Below are 14,495 nucleotides of genomic sequence, written 5' to 3'. Positions count from 1 at the left end.
TTGCCAAGTAGCCCTGCCTTTGACGTGATAGGTGATACTTGTGACCGGACTGGATTAGGTGGTGGTGGGAAGGTGTATGGAACAGGTCTTGCATCTAAGTCGTTTACAGGGATATGAGCCATGAGGCATCGGGTTGGGAGCAAGGTATGGATGAGGTTATTGTGTATGATTGGTAGGTGGCAGAATACCACAGTGGGAAGGGTGGGAAGGGTAGTGGGTACAACGTTCCTCATTTAAGGGCATGACAAGAGGTAGTCAAAACCCTGGCAGAGAATGTGACTCAGTTGCTCCAGTCCTGGGTGGTTATGAGTCACATAGGGAATGCTCCTCTGTGGCCAGGCCACAGGAAATCTGTTTTTGTACAAGCTTGGGGAGGAGTGGTGGGTAGTTATGGTCTGTGGTCCTTCGTGTACTTTGAGAGGGATCACTAATCGCTACAGATGTGATGACTACAGGTAGCTAGGTTGTATGGAATGGGTGGCAGCTGTCAAAGTGGAGGTATTGCTGGTGGTTGGTATGTTTGATATGAAAGGAGGTACTGATGTAGCTATCTTTGAGGTGGAGGTCAAAAGTGAGGAAGATGGCTTGTTGGGTTGAGTAGAACCAGGTGAAGTGAATATGGGAGGAGGTCTTGAGGTCATGGAGGAATGTGAATAGTGTGTCCTCACCCTTTATCCAGATCGTGAAGTTGTCATCATTGCATCTGAAGCAGGTGAGGGGTTTGGGATTCTGAGTGTTTTGGAAGGACTCCCAGTATTTCAGCTCACTCTCATTGTGCACTGAAATCATAAATATGCTTCTGACTCCTCTCACAGTGGCATTCAATCACCCACTGAACCTACTCAACAACCTTGTCCATCCCTACTCAGCTCCTGCTCCTAACCCATTGTCTCATGGCTCAAACACCTGTAACAGACCTAGATGCAACACCTGTCCTCCAACGATCACCTACCCCAGTCCAGTGACAAGCAGCACCTACCCCATCAAAGGCTGGGCTACCTGTGAAACCAGTCATGTGACCTACAAGCTAAGCTGCATCCACTGGGCTGCATTCTACATGGGCGTGACAACTAACAAGCTGTCTGTCCTCATGAATGGCCACTGACAAACTCTAGCCAAGAAACAGCTGGACCACACCATTGCTAAGCGTCCCACCCAACATTCCAGCACCACACAGTCCTCTATTCCACCAACACACACACAGTCTTTTTACCTCTCTCCATTTCTGATAACCACCCCCCTCCCCCTGCTTCCGTCTAACCATCCAACTGCACCTAGCTGCCTTACCCTCTCTCAACATCATCCCTGTACACTCCCACAATTAGCAATTTACCATCCCCCACCTGTACCCTGCTATGCCTTCCCCTCCCCACCCCAGCCTCTTTCTTACCCCTACCACCTATTTGCCTCTCTCATCAGGTGCAGATACTTGCAGTGTGGCCTCAGCAGCCAGAGACTGGGGTCACGTGTCTGCGTGTTGCGTTTGTTTGTTTGTTTGTGTGTGTGTGTGTGTGTGTGTGTGTGTGTGTGTGTGTGTGTGTGTGTGTGTGTTCTACCTCCGGCAAAGGCCTTGTTGACTGAAAGCTCATTTTCTGACAGTCTTTTTGTTGTGCCTATTTGCGACTCAGCATATCTGCCACATGGTGAGTAGCAATTATTCTTTTCATAATATTGTTATATTCCATCCTGGATTTTCCATTGTTGTATATGAAGTTATCATTATCCACAGGTATGTATATGTGGTGTATGAAAGAACAGACACCACATATATAATAATTTATGTGCCTAGCAGCAAATAATGATAACAGCAGTAGGGGTGGACCAAGGTTAAATGGAGGAGTAAACTGAGTGAGGCAGAATTCAGTATTGGTTTTAGATTGGTAGGGTTGGTGGTAAAAATTGTTTCCACTGCAGGGACTGGGAGAAGGAAAGAAAATCTTTAAGAAGCCCAGCATGATTGAATTTGGGAGGGGTAAAAGCTATAGTCTTTGGAAAAGACTGATACTTCTGTTTGGCTGAGGCTTTTGAAGAACAGTTTCATGGCTGCATTACAGGTTTGTTTCAGTTCTGGGTTCTGCACGGTGGTGAGAGGGATTTTCCGAGGGAATGGTAAATACAGTAGGTGTGTAAGGCTTGGTTTGGCTTCTGTGTGAGAGTGGGGTGGGGTGGGGGGGAGGGGAGGTACGATGGTGGCTCTTGTAGAGGTGTAGAGGTGGTGGATAGTAGCAGTCCAAGGCAAGAGTATGAGATGAACAGGTTGGACTGTTTTTTTAGAGGGCATGCTGCTTTGTTTTCTGAAGGGAAAGAGTTTCAATCTGGGAGATGGGATGCAGGAATTTGGGACTGCAGAGCAAGAGAATCTTAAAGATGCAGAGGAGGTAGTGCAGGGAGGTTTGGGCTAGAATTATATGGTTCTGCAGGACTAGGTTGATGAGGGTTATGGGCTGAAGGAATTTGAGCAGATAGAGGACATTATGGAAAGAGGCATTGCAGTTAGAGATGGGAATTTGATTCTCATGCCATTTGGGGGGATTTCATGAGCTAGACAACAATATATGGGACTGGGTTCTGCCTAAGGATAGGAAAAGTTTTCTGTATTGGTGACCATGGAAGGCACAAAGATCCATATTTGAGGCTAAAAACTTGTAAAAATATGTAAAATTACAGAAAAATACATGTGAAAAATCACAAAAAAGATGATACGGGTGAAAATAGTGAAAAGATGAATTTGTGTAAGTAGTTTCTATGGTGAAAAATAAAATACAATGAGATCAAAGAGAAAAAATAAATAAAAAGATTAAAATAGAGTGGGATGCATGTTAGTGGATGGGTATGAAAAAAGGCAGAGGGCAGCAGATGTTATTGGATGTATGAGATGTAACAAAGTACATGTGGTGCAGAAAGATGCTGTAAAATAAGAAAATGTGAAGGGAGGTATAGTGATCAACTCAAAGGTCCATTCCATCCTGAACTTTCTGTTGTTTAAAAACTCTCATGCATTATATATCTTTTGAGTAAACTATACACATGTGTTTCTGAAAACAGTTACTTAGTTTCTTTATGCTTTCTTTCACTGCCACCTAAGATATAAGATTATTTTGTAGAATAATTCTTCTGGCATCTAGCTGAAGAAGGCCATCAGGTGCATATCTGGAATTTCCACAACCAAAATATCTTCTATGATTTATCTCAAACATTTAAATGTATTAACAGTCCCATCTCTCTTCTTCTACTGTTGCCTCATGCATGAAAAGAAAACTAGAACTGTATAGTCTAAAACAGTCTGACTTAGCAAACATTAACCCTTTGACTGCTGTTGACGAGTTTACTCGTCATGCTGCGTGCCACTCCCTGGGTGCTAATGATGAGTATAGTCATGGCCGCAGGTTTTCCCCTGAGCGCTGTTGACGAGTTAAGTCGCACTCGCTTGCCGGCCCCTGAGTGCTGATGACGAGTATAGGCGCGCTGCTACCTGAATGCTGATAACGACATAACTCGGACAGCAGACTTCCCGTCCCATGTCTCAGTAGCCTTTCACAGTTCTGGCCACTAGCTTGTCTGTTGTGAGCCTAGGCTTTGCACTACAGTTCACTGTTCATCGGAATTTACATCAGTGTTCTTAAAAAAAATGGCTCTGAGCACAATGGGACTTAACATCTTAAGTCATCAGTCCCATAGAACTTAGAACTACTTAAACCTAACTAACCTAAGGACATCACACACATCCTTGCCCGAGACAGGATTCGAACCTGCAACCATAGCAGTCCTGCGGTTTGGGACTGAAGTGCCTAGAACCGCATGGCCACTGCTGCTGGCCACTGTTCTTCATGTCCTGTATTTTACAAGGAAAATGGCGAGACGTCGTGGTTGCACTGAGGAAGAAATCATGGAGATTCTTACGAGGAGCGACAGTGAGGGTGAACTACTTGATTTTGATGAAAGTGATAGCTCTTCCACAGAGTCCGAAAGCTTTATTCATAAACCGTCCACATCAGCAGGGCTGTCAAAGCAGTCTCATGTTTCAACAGGAGATGTTAGTTGTTCTGAATCTGAAGAATCCTAAAGTGATAGTGAAACACCTACGAAAAAAGCACATCTTAGTGATATATTTGACTGGAAAGAAAATGGTTTTCAGCCAGTTAATCACGCATTTGATGATATGCTGTCAGGACATGTGTGTCAAATAGGGAATGAGTCAAGTATTCTGTCAGTTTTCATGTTATTCTTCACACAAGAACTGATGATATATATAGCTGATGAAATGAATCGGTTTTATTTATTCACCAAGGAGAATACTCACGAATCAGTGCATTCTTGAATCTCAAACTGGAAAGATACTGGATATGAAGAAATGTATTGTTCCATAGCTGTTTGTCTTCTGATGCCTCGCATGAAAAAACTGAAAATTAGCGAATACTGGACCAGAGATGTTCTTCTAAATACGCCAATTTTTAGTGAACTCATGTCAAGAGACCGCTTTTTGTTACTTATGAGAATGTTACATTTCAGTGACAACTCTGCCAATACTGGAGGAGACAGATTATTCAAAACTAGGAACATTGTCAATAAAGTTCGTACAGCTTTCCATTGTGAATTTAATCCACATCAGAAACTCTGTATTGATGAAAGTTTGTTATTATTCAAAGGACGCTTATCTTTCGGACAATTCATTCCATTGAAACGGAGTAGATTCGGTATAAAAAAATTGTGTTATGTGATTGTAAGACTGGCTATGTCTTGGATTTCATTGTTTATACAGGGGCATCAACAGAAACTGAGTTCCACAATTTGGGGAAAAGTGGTGACATAGTGGCTACACTTATGAAGCCCTATTTAGAACCTGGATATACCCTCTACATAGATAACTGGTACTCAAGCTGAGACTTGTTTGCCTGGCTTCACAGACATGGGACCAATGCATGTTGTACTATCTGTAAGAACAGACGCAACATGCTGAAACTTTAGAAGAAACTGAAACGTGGAGATATTCAATTTATGTGTAATGATACAATGCTTGCTATAAAGTGGTGTGACAAAAGGGAAGTGTGGATGTTGACCACATGTAACACCACAGAAATGGCTGACACAGGAAAGATTGACAGGAATACTGGAGAAAAAATTAAGAAACCACAAAGCATTGTAGATTATAACTTGAATATGGGAGCAGTTGACCATTCTGATATGCTGCTTAGCTCTGTCGGATGTATATGGAAAACAATGAAGTGGTATAAAAAGTTCTTTTTTCACGTTCTAGAGCTGTGTGTTTTAAATGCTCATGTCCTACACAGATCACTAATAGGTCGTAAAATGATGATAGCAGAGTTTCATCTGTCACTGGTTAGTATGAGTTAGAGCGCAGAAAAGCTGGCAGAGAAAGGTGTTCTGATGATGACCCTCTAAGATTTGTGGGAAGGCATTTTCCAGACATTATAACAAGTGAGCAATCCAAGAAAAGTGCGCTAACACTTAGATGCATTGTTTGCTGGAAACAAAAAGTGCACTGAGAAAGCAGGTACGAATGTAAAACATGCAAGGTACCATTGTGTGTCGTACCCTGTTTTGAAAAATAACACACAAAACAGGATTACTAATTGCAACATAGAACGAATACAATAATGCTATTAGAAAAAAAAACTTCGAAAACGAAAAAAAATTATAAAAAGGGAAAAACAAAATAAAAATGTTTTTAAATTTGTCAGTGCTGGTCCAAAGCCCGGATCAAAAAGAAAGATGGGAAACATTTTCACAAAGGGTAAAAGTAACGTCTAAATTTACAGTTCATGACTTTGAATTTTCTCTATAAGTGAATTTAATGTGCTAACAAAAAGACAGAGATTTCACAGCTTTCAAATGTTGGAAAATCTGTTGAATACTTACGTGTAACAATCACAAGTATTGTACAAATTTTGTCAAAGAAACAAAATTATGCATAATCGGGTAATTACAAAGTGCAACAAGTGTTGGGCAATTCAGCGATACAAACAGTAGGCCATGTGAAATTTCTTATCATACCAGAATACGAATTTAACGACGTTGCTCACAGTAAATTCCGATGTTGTAGTGCGATATGGAAGATGATCTGTATGTCTCTTTCTCCTATAAATGATGTAATACAATGTTCTGAACAACAAAAATAATGTACAGTAATCTATAATCTATGGCTTATTTTATTCTTTCTTGAGTTAGTACAGTGAGGAACGCATAGATAAATGCAGACATTATAAAAGGGTATCCAAGAAAGAACAATAAACTATTGATGTAAAGCTAACGAATCACGTCACTTTCGGCATAATCTACAAAAATAGTGCAAGAAAACTACAAGCAAGATATCATTCTTGATGATGGAAAATAGTTTTACCAGACAGTTTGATTCTGTAGTAATTCACCTGCAGGGGAACTACGTAGTGAGAGCATTTACGAGTATTCTGTATCAGCCGTGAGAGGACACAATATTTCATGTGGAGTCGCAGTCACTGCAGAAATATTCAGCACAGGGCAGGTGGGGCAGTGAGGGGCACTCTGCCCCAGGCGGCAGCTCGAGGGTCAGGCACATTAGCGTACGTATAGGGATGACAGTGCAGGCCGCAGTGCTTCAGCGTGCCAAGCAGATAGTGTGCCTCCAGCAGTCAAAGGGTTAAATTGACAACCCTCAAAGTAATTTTTAAAAATTACTAATGATACTAATTACATGAAGTTGCTTAAAGATGGACCAGTAATAAATAAAAATAAATATTTTAATATGATTTTATTCTTTTTTGAAGGTTTGTAGTGAAGGAAAGAGAACTCTTCTACACTTCAGCTCAGAGAAGCCTTGTTGTGTGGCAAGTAATGATGAGAACAAAGTATGATGAAAGTGAGAAGGTATGTTAAACTCATTTTACTTAATCATAGAACAATTTTTGTGTTTTATCATTCTTAATGAATTCATTTTGTTTCATCATGGAGCAATTTTTATGATTTACTATGTTTAAGGAAACATCAGATTTTACACCACTTTCAGCTTTGTTGATCTTGCAAAAGTTAATCTTGAAGCCACTGACATGTCAGCCATCATCTCTTGCATGTGAACTATTAAAAAATGTACTATCTAACTGTTTGCATCTGCTTGCCTATCACAATAAGATGGTGGCAATCTATACCTTCATCCAGATAATGCACAAGCCCATTGTTTCCAAAATATCATAATAATTAGAGGAATATTCTGTAAATAAATGGGGCGTGTCTGTGACCCTCCAGTCACACGTCTTCAGTTCTGTTGAGCACATCTGGAACACCACTGAACAATATCCTTGCCCCTTTGAACTAGCTGTGATTAATTTCTATGAGTTATGGACAGCAGCTGAACAATCATGAATCAGGATGGCTCCCCAATTACTTCAGTGTCTTGTGCTGTTGCCATCATCAAGGCAAGAGAAGGAGAAACATACCACTAGCTGTGTTTCACTAATTCATTGTCTGCTGATTATACACCACTCGATATTAAATTTACAATACCATGAATATGGCATTCTTCAAATGTCAGGTTGGCATGAAGCACACTGCATGCTGGAGTGTGCAAATGATTCATATTTAAACAGAACCCCATAAAGTGGGTAGGACTAATGATGTTTACATTCTTTATGTATGTATTCTTTATGTATGCAGCAGATTTCTAATTTAGATGTCACATTTGAATATTGGTTGTGAGAAGGTCATGTAATGACCCACACAAGAAGGCAAAATATCTACCAGCTCTTGTCAAAATTTGATAGTGGCAGGACTGTGACATATTAAGGCTATGCTTGCGTGTTCCAGGATATTGCTGGTCATATTAGTCAGAATCTCACAACTGTGATGCAAAAATTGAACTGATGTGTTAGGGAGGGCAATACTCCATGTCAGGCAGGATCTCAGTGACAGCACATGATTAATCCTTGAGAAGACAAACATATTGTTGACTCGAGTGTGCAGATTCGTACAGTGAAGTCATGTACCATGATTCATGAAATGGGACAATTTGCAGCAAGACAAAGATCTACATAGACAATGTGATCATGTCTGGAGTACCATGGACGGTCTGTGTGTGAAACATTTTTGCAGCTTACCTTAACACAGCTATTGAGAGAAGTGCATCAACAGTGATGCACCAAATTACAGTTCTGGATGCAAGAGTGTCACCATGTTGTCTATCCAGAAGAGATCTGGTTCTGAGTGCAGCATCAGGTTTTACGTATCCCTGTGTGGAGCTTCAAGAAGATTGACTACTGCCAGACTGCATTTGATATTGTCATACAAGCCCCGCAACTCGTGTGGGGTATGGAATCCCATCAGGTACATAACACAGTCACCTCTGGTACACGTAGTCTTTAATTTGTACAGCATCCATTACATTTCTGTGCCCTATCTTTGAGGTTTTCATAAGTCTGTCTTTCAACAAAATGATGCAAGTCAACATGTTGCCTGTGCTAATCTGACCTACCTCAATAAGAGGCTGTTTGACTGTTGCCCTGGCTGGCACATCCTTCATATCTGTCACATTCTGAGAACATATGGTCATGGCTTGCTGAGAGACTGATGCATCACCACTTATGAGCCGCTATGCTGGCGTAGAGTTAAAGCTCCATGGAATTATGTAGCAGTTTCTGTGATCCAGGTTCAGTTTAATTTGGTGCCCGGTTGGGTTGAAGCTGTTGTTGTTGTTGTCGTTGCTAAAGGTGGTAAATTTCATAACATGTACACCCCAAAATGACATACAAATTTAATCATTTATCCTTTTTTTCATTTTATACATATGATAAATAAAATTTCATTATTTACTATCTGTTTTAATTTTAAGATCTAGCACTGCATATTTTAAAATAAATTCCTCATCTACAGTGTCTGCTTGGCAATAGGTTAATGAATAGAGTTCTATTAATTGTTAAAAGTCCAACCATGCCTGGCCTGGTTCAGAGTTTACTAGTAAGAAGTGAGCATATATATTAAGTGATGGAGAAAAGAAAATGAAACACATTTGAGCTTATATGAGCACAAGAAAAAAGTTGCTCAGCCTGCCTCAGAGATAGTGTTGCTACCATTAATTTTTTTTTTAAATTTTGGTACATTCTGTGCAGTAATAAAAGATAAATGTTGATACATAAGCAGAATAGAATTCTTTTACATGCTTTTTAATATAAATTTGTTGTGCATATTGCATATAAATGAATAAACTGAAATACTGCACCATAGTGAAATTCTTTGTTTTGTGCATTTTATCTAACTGATTTTGTACAATGATTTATTGCTGCAGATGATACATGGGTCCATCACTTCATGTACTGTAAAAGGAAAGTGAAAGATTCTTACAGAATTGTTGGGTGGTAGACCTCATTCCATTGTCCAGCACCTAATATGGAAGGAGTTTTTCCCTTTGCACACATGGGGTGTATGAGAATTGTGTCTCAGATGTATCTGTTGTTTGTCAATGAATGTTTTTTGTGTGTGTGTGTCTGTCTGTGTGTGTGTGTGTGTGTGTGTGTGTGTGTGTGTGTGTATACACACACATGCATGCATGTGCATAGTGTGAAAATGAGAGAAGGCAAAAGGTAAAATCCATTGCTGGCACGTGGTCTACTCTTCTTGAATAACATCAAAGGAACTGCAGGGCCTGGTGTCCCTGTCTGGCTGACAAGTCACACACCCTCACTTCATGAGACCCTGTGAAGAGATTTGTAAATTAATCCAGGATATTGAGACAAATTTTGATGATCTGGAACCTTACACTACCACTTCTTTTCCCCAATACTGATGCTGAACATTTCTTCTATCAGCAAGATTCAAACCAGCTACCTCTAAGTTAATTGTCACTGCACATCGTACATTAGAAAGTTCGCTGTGGAAGTGGGTTGTGTTATAAAGGAAACAGCAATCAAAGTAATGGGTGATGGCTTGGAAGTAGGAGATGTAGCAAATATTTTATCTACAAGAAAGATCATGGCCAATTTTTGGATCTGAAATGATTTTTATTTAATACTGTGAAATTTTTCTGAATGAACTAAATGAAAAAATGTGTAGGTAGAGGCCATGACTGCAAAAGAAACAAAGAAGAAAATCATCTTCCGATAGGACAATGTACTTATCTACAAAGATGGTGCTGGAAGTGGTAGTAGTTTTATTTGTCTGTAGATTACCGGGTGTAGAAGTACGAAACTGGAATTTTGCTATAGATGGTGCTAGGCATCAGTGTGGGGTCAGTGATACTGTGTGTGCAGCACCATCTGCTTCCTGTAATAGCTGATGATGAATGTCGACAAGTAATCCAAGTACCATACATCAGTATCTGTTTCAGACCCATAAACATGTCGCGCTTTGTGCCCATGAACTGCGATTTGCAGACAGTAGTGGTTTTCTGTTATCATTTGAAGAAAACTGCTGCAAAATCACATCAGATACTTGTCAAAGCTTTTTGGTGAACATGATCTTGGGAAAACACAGTGTTTCAAGTGGTTCAAAAAATTCAAAAGTGGTGATTTTGATGTGAGAAATGACAAGTGTGGGAAACAACCGAAAAAGTTTGAAGATAATGAATTGCAGGCGTGACTGGATGAATATGACACTCAAACTCAACAGGAACTTGTGGAACAATTGAATGTGATGCAGAAAGCCATTTCTCTTTGGTTGAAAGTTGTGGGAAAGGTGCAGAAAGTGGGAAAATAGATTCCACATGAACTGAACGAAAGACAGCAAGCAGATCGAAAGACCATTTGTGAAATGTTGCTCGTCAGATACAAAAGAAAGTTGTTTCTCCATTGAATAGTGACAGGTGATGGAAAATGGATATTTTTGAGAATCCTAAGCATCATAAATCATGGGTGAATCCAGGCAAACCATCATCATCCACTGCGAGACCAAATCACTTTGGAAAGAAGACAATGTTCTGTGTTTGGTGGAATCAGAAGGGTGTCATATTTATGAGCTGCTGAAACCTGGTGCAATCATTAACACTGATCACTAACAACAGCAAATGATTGGTTTAAATTGAGGATTATGTGAAAAATGACCAGAATATGGAAAAAAGCAACACAAAGTCATACTGCTCCATGATAACGCCAATTACCCACAGAAAAACAGGTCAGGGAAACTACCGAGGCATTCATTCGGCATATTTTCCAGCCTTTGCTCTGTCCAATTATCATCTATTTGCATCACTGGGGCATGCTCTTGCTGAACAACACTTCAATTCATATGAAAATGTGCAAAAATGGCCCACTGACTGGTTCACTTCAACTTGTTTTTTTGACTTGGCATTCACAGCGTGCTGGAGAGGATTTTGAATAAAGTACTATTTGTCAGTTCCAAACAACAGATGTGTAATTATTGCAACAAAATTCCAGTTTCATACTTCTACACTTGATACTATTACAAGCTATATGGACATGCCGTGGTATACAATTTAAGATTTACCAATGTGAAAACCAAAAGATTTTGGAGTATGAATTGTTGGAACATCTAACCTATTCACCAGACTGGGATTCTCTGACTTCTGCTCATTCCCACATCCAAAGGAAATTGTGTGCGTATATATTTTGAGGCAAAAAAATGCTATGGCAGTAGTAAATTGGTATTGATCATACCTATCAGAATCACAGTTCCTACTCATTGGAATGATGGGGATGAAACAATGATCTAAAAGGAAACTAAATTGAGAAATAAGAACTTTTTTTTACCTAAAAAGAAGTTTTCAATATAAAACTGAGAAATTTTCACCTTGTTCTTTTGCATGCAAAATTTTATTCCTTGCCATAATAATTTTGCAGTAAAAGCTACATCTTAGATGCAAAGCCTTATTACACAGTGTCAAAGTGGCATTTTTATCTATTTCAACTGGAAATGCTTTTGGATAATGACACAGTTATAATATTTACATGTTAAGTAATTCATTAGCTGCAACATTTCAGATATATTGTTGTTTACATCACATTTTTTTTTTTTTTTTTTTTTTTTTTACATTCATATTCTGTTAACATGCTAAAAAAGAAAGATACAAACTGAAATAACTTTACAGTGCGGCATCCGCAGACTCCTCAACAATAAAACATATTTGGCAGCATTTCCTTTACATGAAGGGAAATATGCTCATGATGCATCCAGTGGATATATTTTTGATAGGAGGGTAAGCTCTACTATAATTGAAGAATTTTCAAGCTCAGACTGTTTTATTCACTTCTTATAGTATTATTCGGCTAAACACCCCTGCATGAAAATATTTATACTTTGCTTTAACTTGCATGTTAAACTAATAATTAAAATCCTTTACTCTAATACAAAAATAATTTTCTGCCAACTGCAAATTTATCTGAGGGCTCCTTATCTGAAAGTCATGAAAGATGTAAGTTTGGGTTATCAATTTAACATTAATATGATAGTTCTACCAAGTTTCTTAACCAGAGTATTATTTTCAATAAACAGTTAAAATGTCATAAATGAACAGGTCAGGTAAATTGAACAAGTCCTCAAAATATTTTGATTATATACATACAAATTATACTAAAAAGATATTTCAATGATCATTCACACAGGCATATGAACAAACTGACTCACCACTCTATTGCTGAGTATTTCCTCTTTCTTTTTGGATATCAGATCTTATACCTGGCCCCTAATGACTAATATGTGTAACACTAATGACCTTATACAGTAATGTTGTATGTAACTGACTGCATGCTTTCTGAGTATGGCTGCTTAGCATATGAATATGCAATGCAGATATACACTATCAGATTAAAAGTGTCCAAATACCTATTACAGAACATTAATATGGGCTGTGTCCACCTTCACCTTCATGATGCCTTGATCTCTGCAGGGGACACTTTCAATGAAGTGTTTATGTCTGTGGAGGAATGGCAGCCCGTTCTTAGAGCCAAAATCAAGAGGATAGTGAAGTTAGACACTGGGGGATGAAGTGAAGTTGACATTCTAACTCAACTCAAATGTGCACAAATCAGGACTGGGCAGGCCAGTACATTTCAGGAACTGCCCAAAAACCATTGCCTCAACTGCTTTATGACAGGATACATTGTCATGCTGATGGAAACAATCACCATCTTCAACTGTACCTTACTGTAAAATGTGATCTTATCCTTTGACATTTAGAGCAAAACAGAAAACTGTAGACCAGTATCACTATTATCTTCAATTTCAAAGGTAACTGAAATGGTCTTGAAAGATAGTAAGAATGTGTTTGTCTTCAATACTGTGCAACACATCTCTTCTACTGCAAGCTCTTTGTGTTTTTTAAAATGCATACTTTAAGAGCTATCGACATTTGGGGTCTATGTTTACTACACATTTTTTTCTTGTTTTGGTCCATACTACCACCCCAGGACATACCTTACAATCTTAGCAACAACAGAACCAGTGCATGTATTCCACTGTCAGAGGAATCACAACAATAACTGCTTATAACTTTCGATTCTGATGTTTCCGGACCAGGGTCCCTTACCTCAAAATTATACATCTACCATTGTCCATCAGCCCTGAAAGTTTATAACATCATCACAGAACCACCTTGTATAATAAATGACCCTAATTCTTTAAAGAAAAATCTGATATGGGCAGCTTAAAAAAAGTGGATCTCCCAAAAAAAAGTTATTATGATTATGAAAATGAAATGTAGCAAAGGTCAGTTAACACCAATGTGCAAAATTTATATGCTTGACAACTATTTTCAGTTAAATGGGAAGCTGAATATTACTATAGGTAGTAAATTACATCATTCATTTTTAATCCATTTATTTCTTTAGCTACTTATTAATATTGTTTATTGTGTTATTCATTATGTATACTTGTCACTTATGAATATATCTACTTATATTTACTTGTTATGTGTATATACTTGATGAAACCTATATCATATACATTATTGATAAATAAATATAGATATGAATAATAATCTGAAAACATTACAGGTGAAGAAAGAATAAGTTATTCCTGTAGTCATGATACATAAACATATGAAATGTGCACAGCTAAGTGATCCTTCTTCATCCTTTCTCTCCTCTAGGCAGTAGAGTCGGTATCATTTGAAAGTTAATTTTCCTAACAAAGTCTTGTGTGTATCCCCAGTAAATGAATGGTAGCTTCATATTCAGTAAAATGCAGATAAATCAGCTGATGCATGAGCTGTTAATTTATCATAAGTGGAAACAAGGTAAAACTAGGTCCATCAAAACTGAAGAAGAAGTGAATGCGAAAAATATAAAGCAAGGATACAAAATATGAAAAGAAGGAAGATAACCTTCCCTTTAACTTTAAGGACTGAATTTTGTTTGTGAAACTTGTTCTTACTTCCCAGATTTGATACAAATTATGATATTCTTAGATTATAAAATATCTTATCCACATCCCATAAAGAGGTTTACACTGACTTTCTACAATGATAAACAGAAAGCAGCAGTTTGCTGTTGGAATTACAGAGTAATCATGATCTTATCCTTACCATGGCAACAACAATTATGCCAGCAAACTCATTTAACTCT

At 38.4% G+C, this 14,495-nt stretch overlaps 1 protein-coding gene across 1 annotated transcript in view; it reads left to right on the top strand.

Annotated features, from left to right (window-relative positions):
• Positions 1–14,495, top strand: part of LOC126456045 (anoctamin-4-like) — a 204,925-nt gene that overhangs the window by 90,929 nt on the left and 99,501 nt on the right. The window contains exons 8-9 of the mRNA XM_050091800.1: positions 6,762–6,861; positions 12,023–12,130. Of these exons, the coding sequence (XP_049947757.1) occupies positions 6,762–6,861; positions 12,023–12,130 (208 nt within the window). The remainder of the gene's footprint in view (positions 1–6,761; positions 6,862–12,022; positions 12,131–14,495) is intronic.

The sequence above is a fragment of the Schistocerca serialis genome, chromosome 2 (assembly GCF_023864345.2).
Source record: "Schistocerca serialis cubense isolate TAMUIC-IGC-003099 chromosome 2, iqSchSeri2.2, whole genome shotgun sequence".
Lineage (NCBI taxonomy): Eukaryota > Metazoa > Arthropoda > Insecta > Orthoptera > Acrididae > Schistocerca > Schistocerca serialis.
This window is presented reverse-complemented; position numbering and strand designations above follow the sequence as displayed.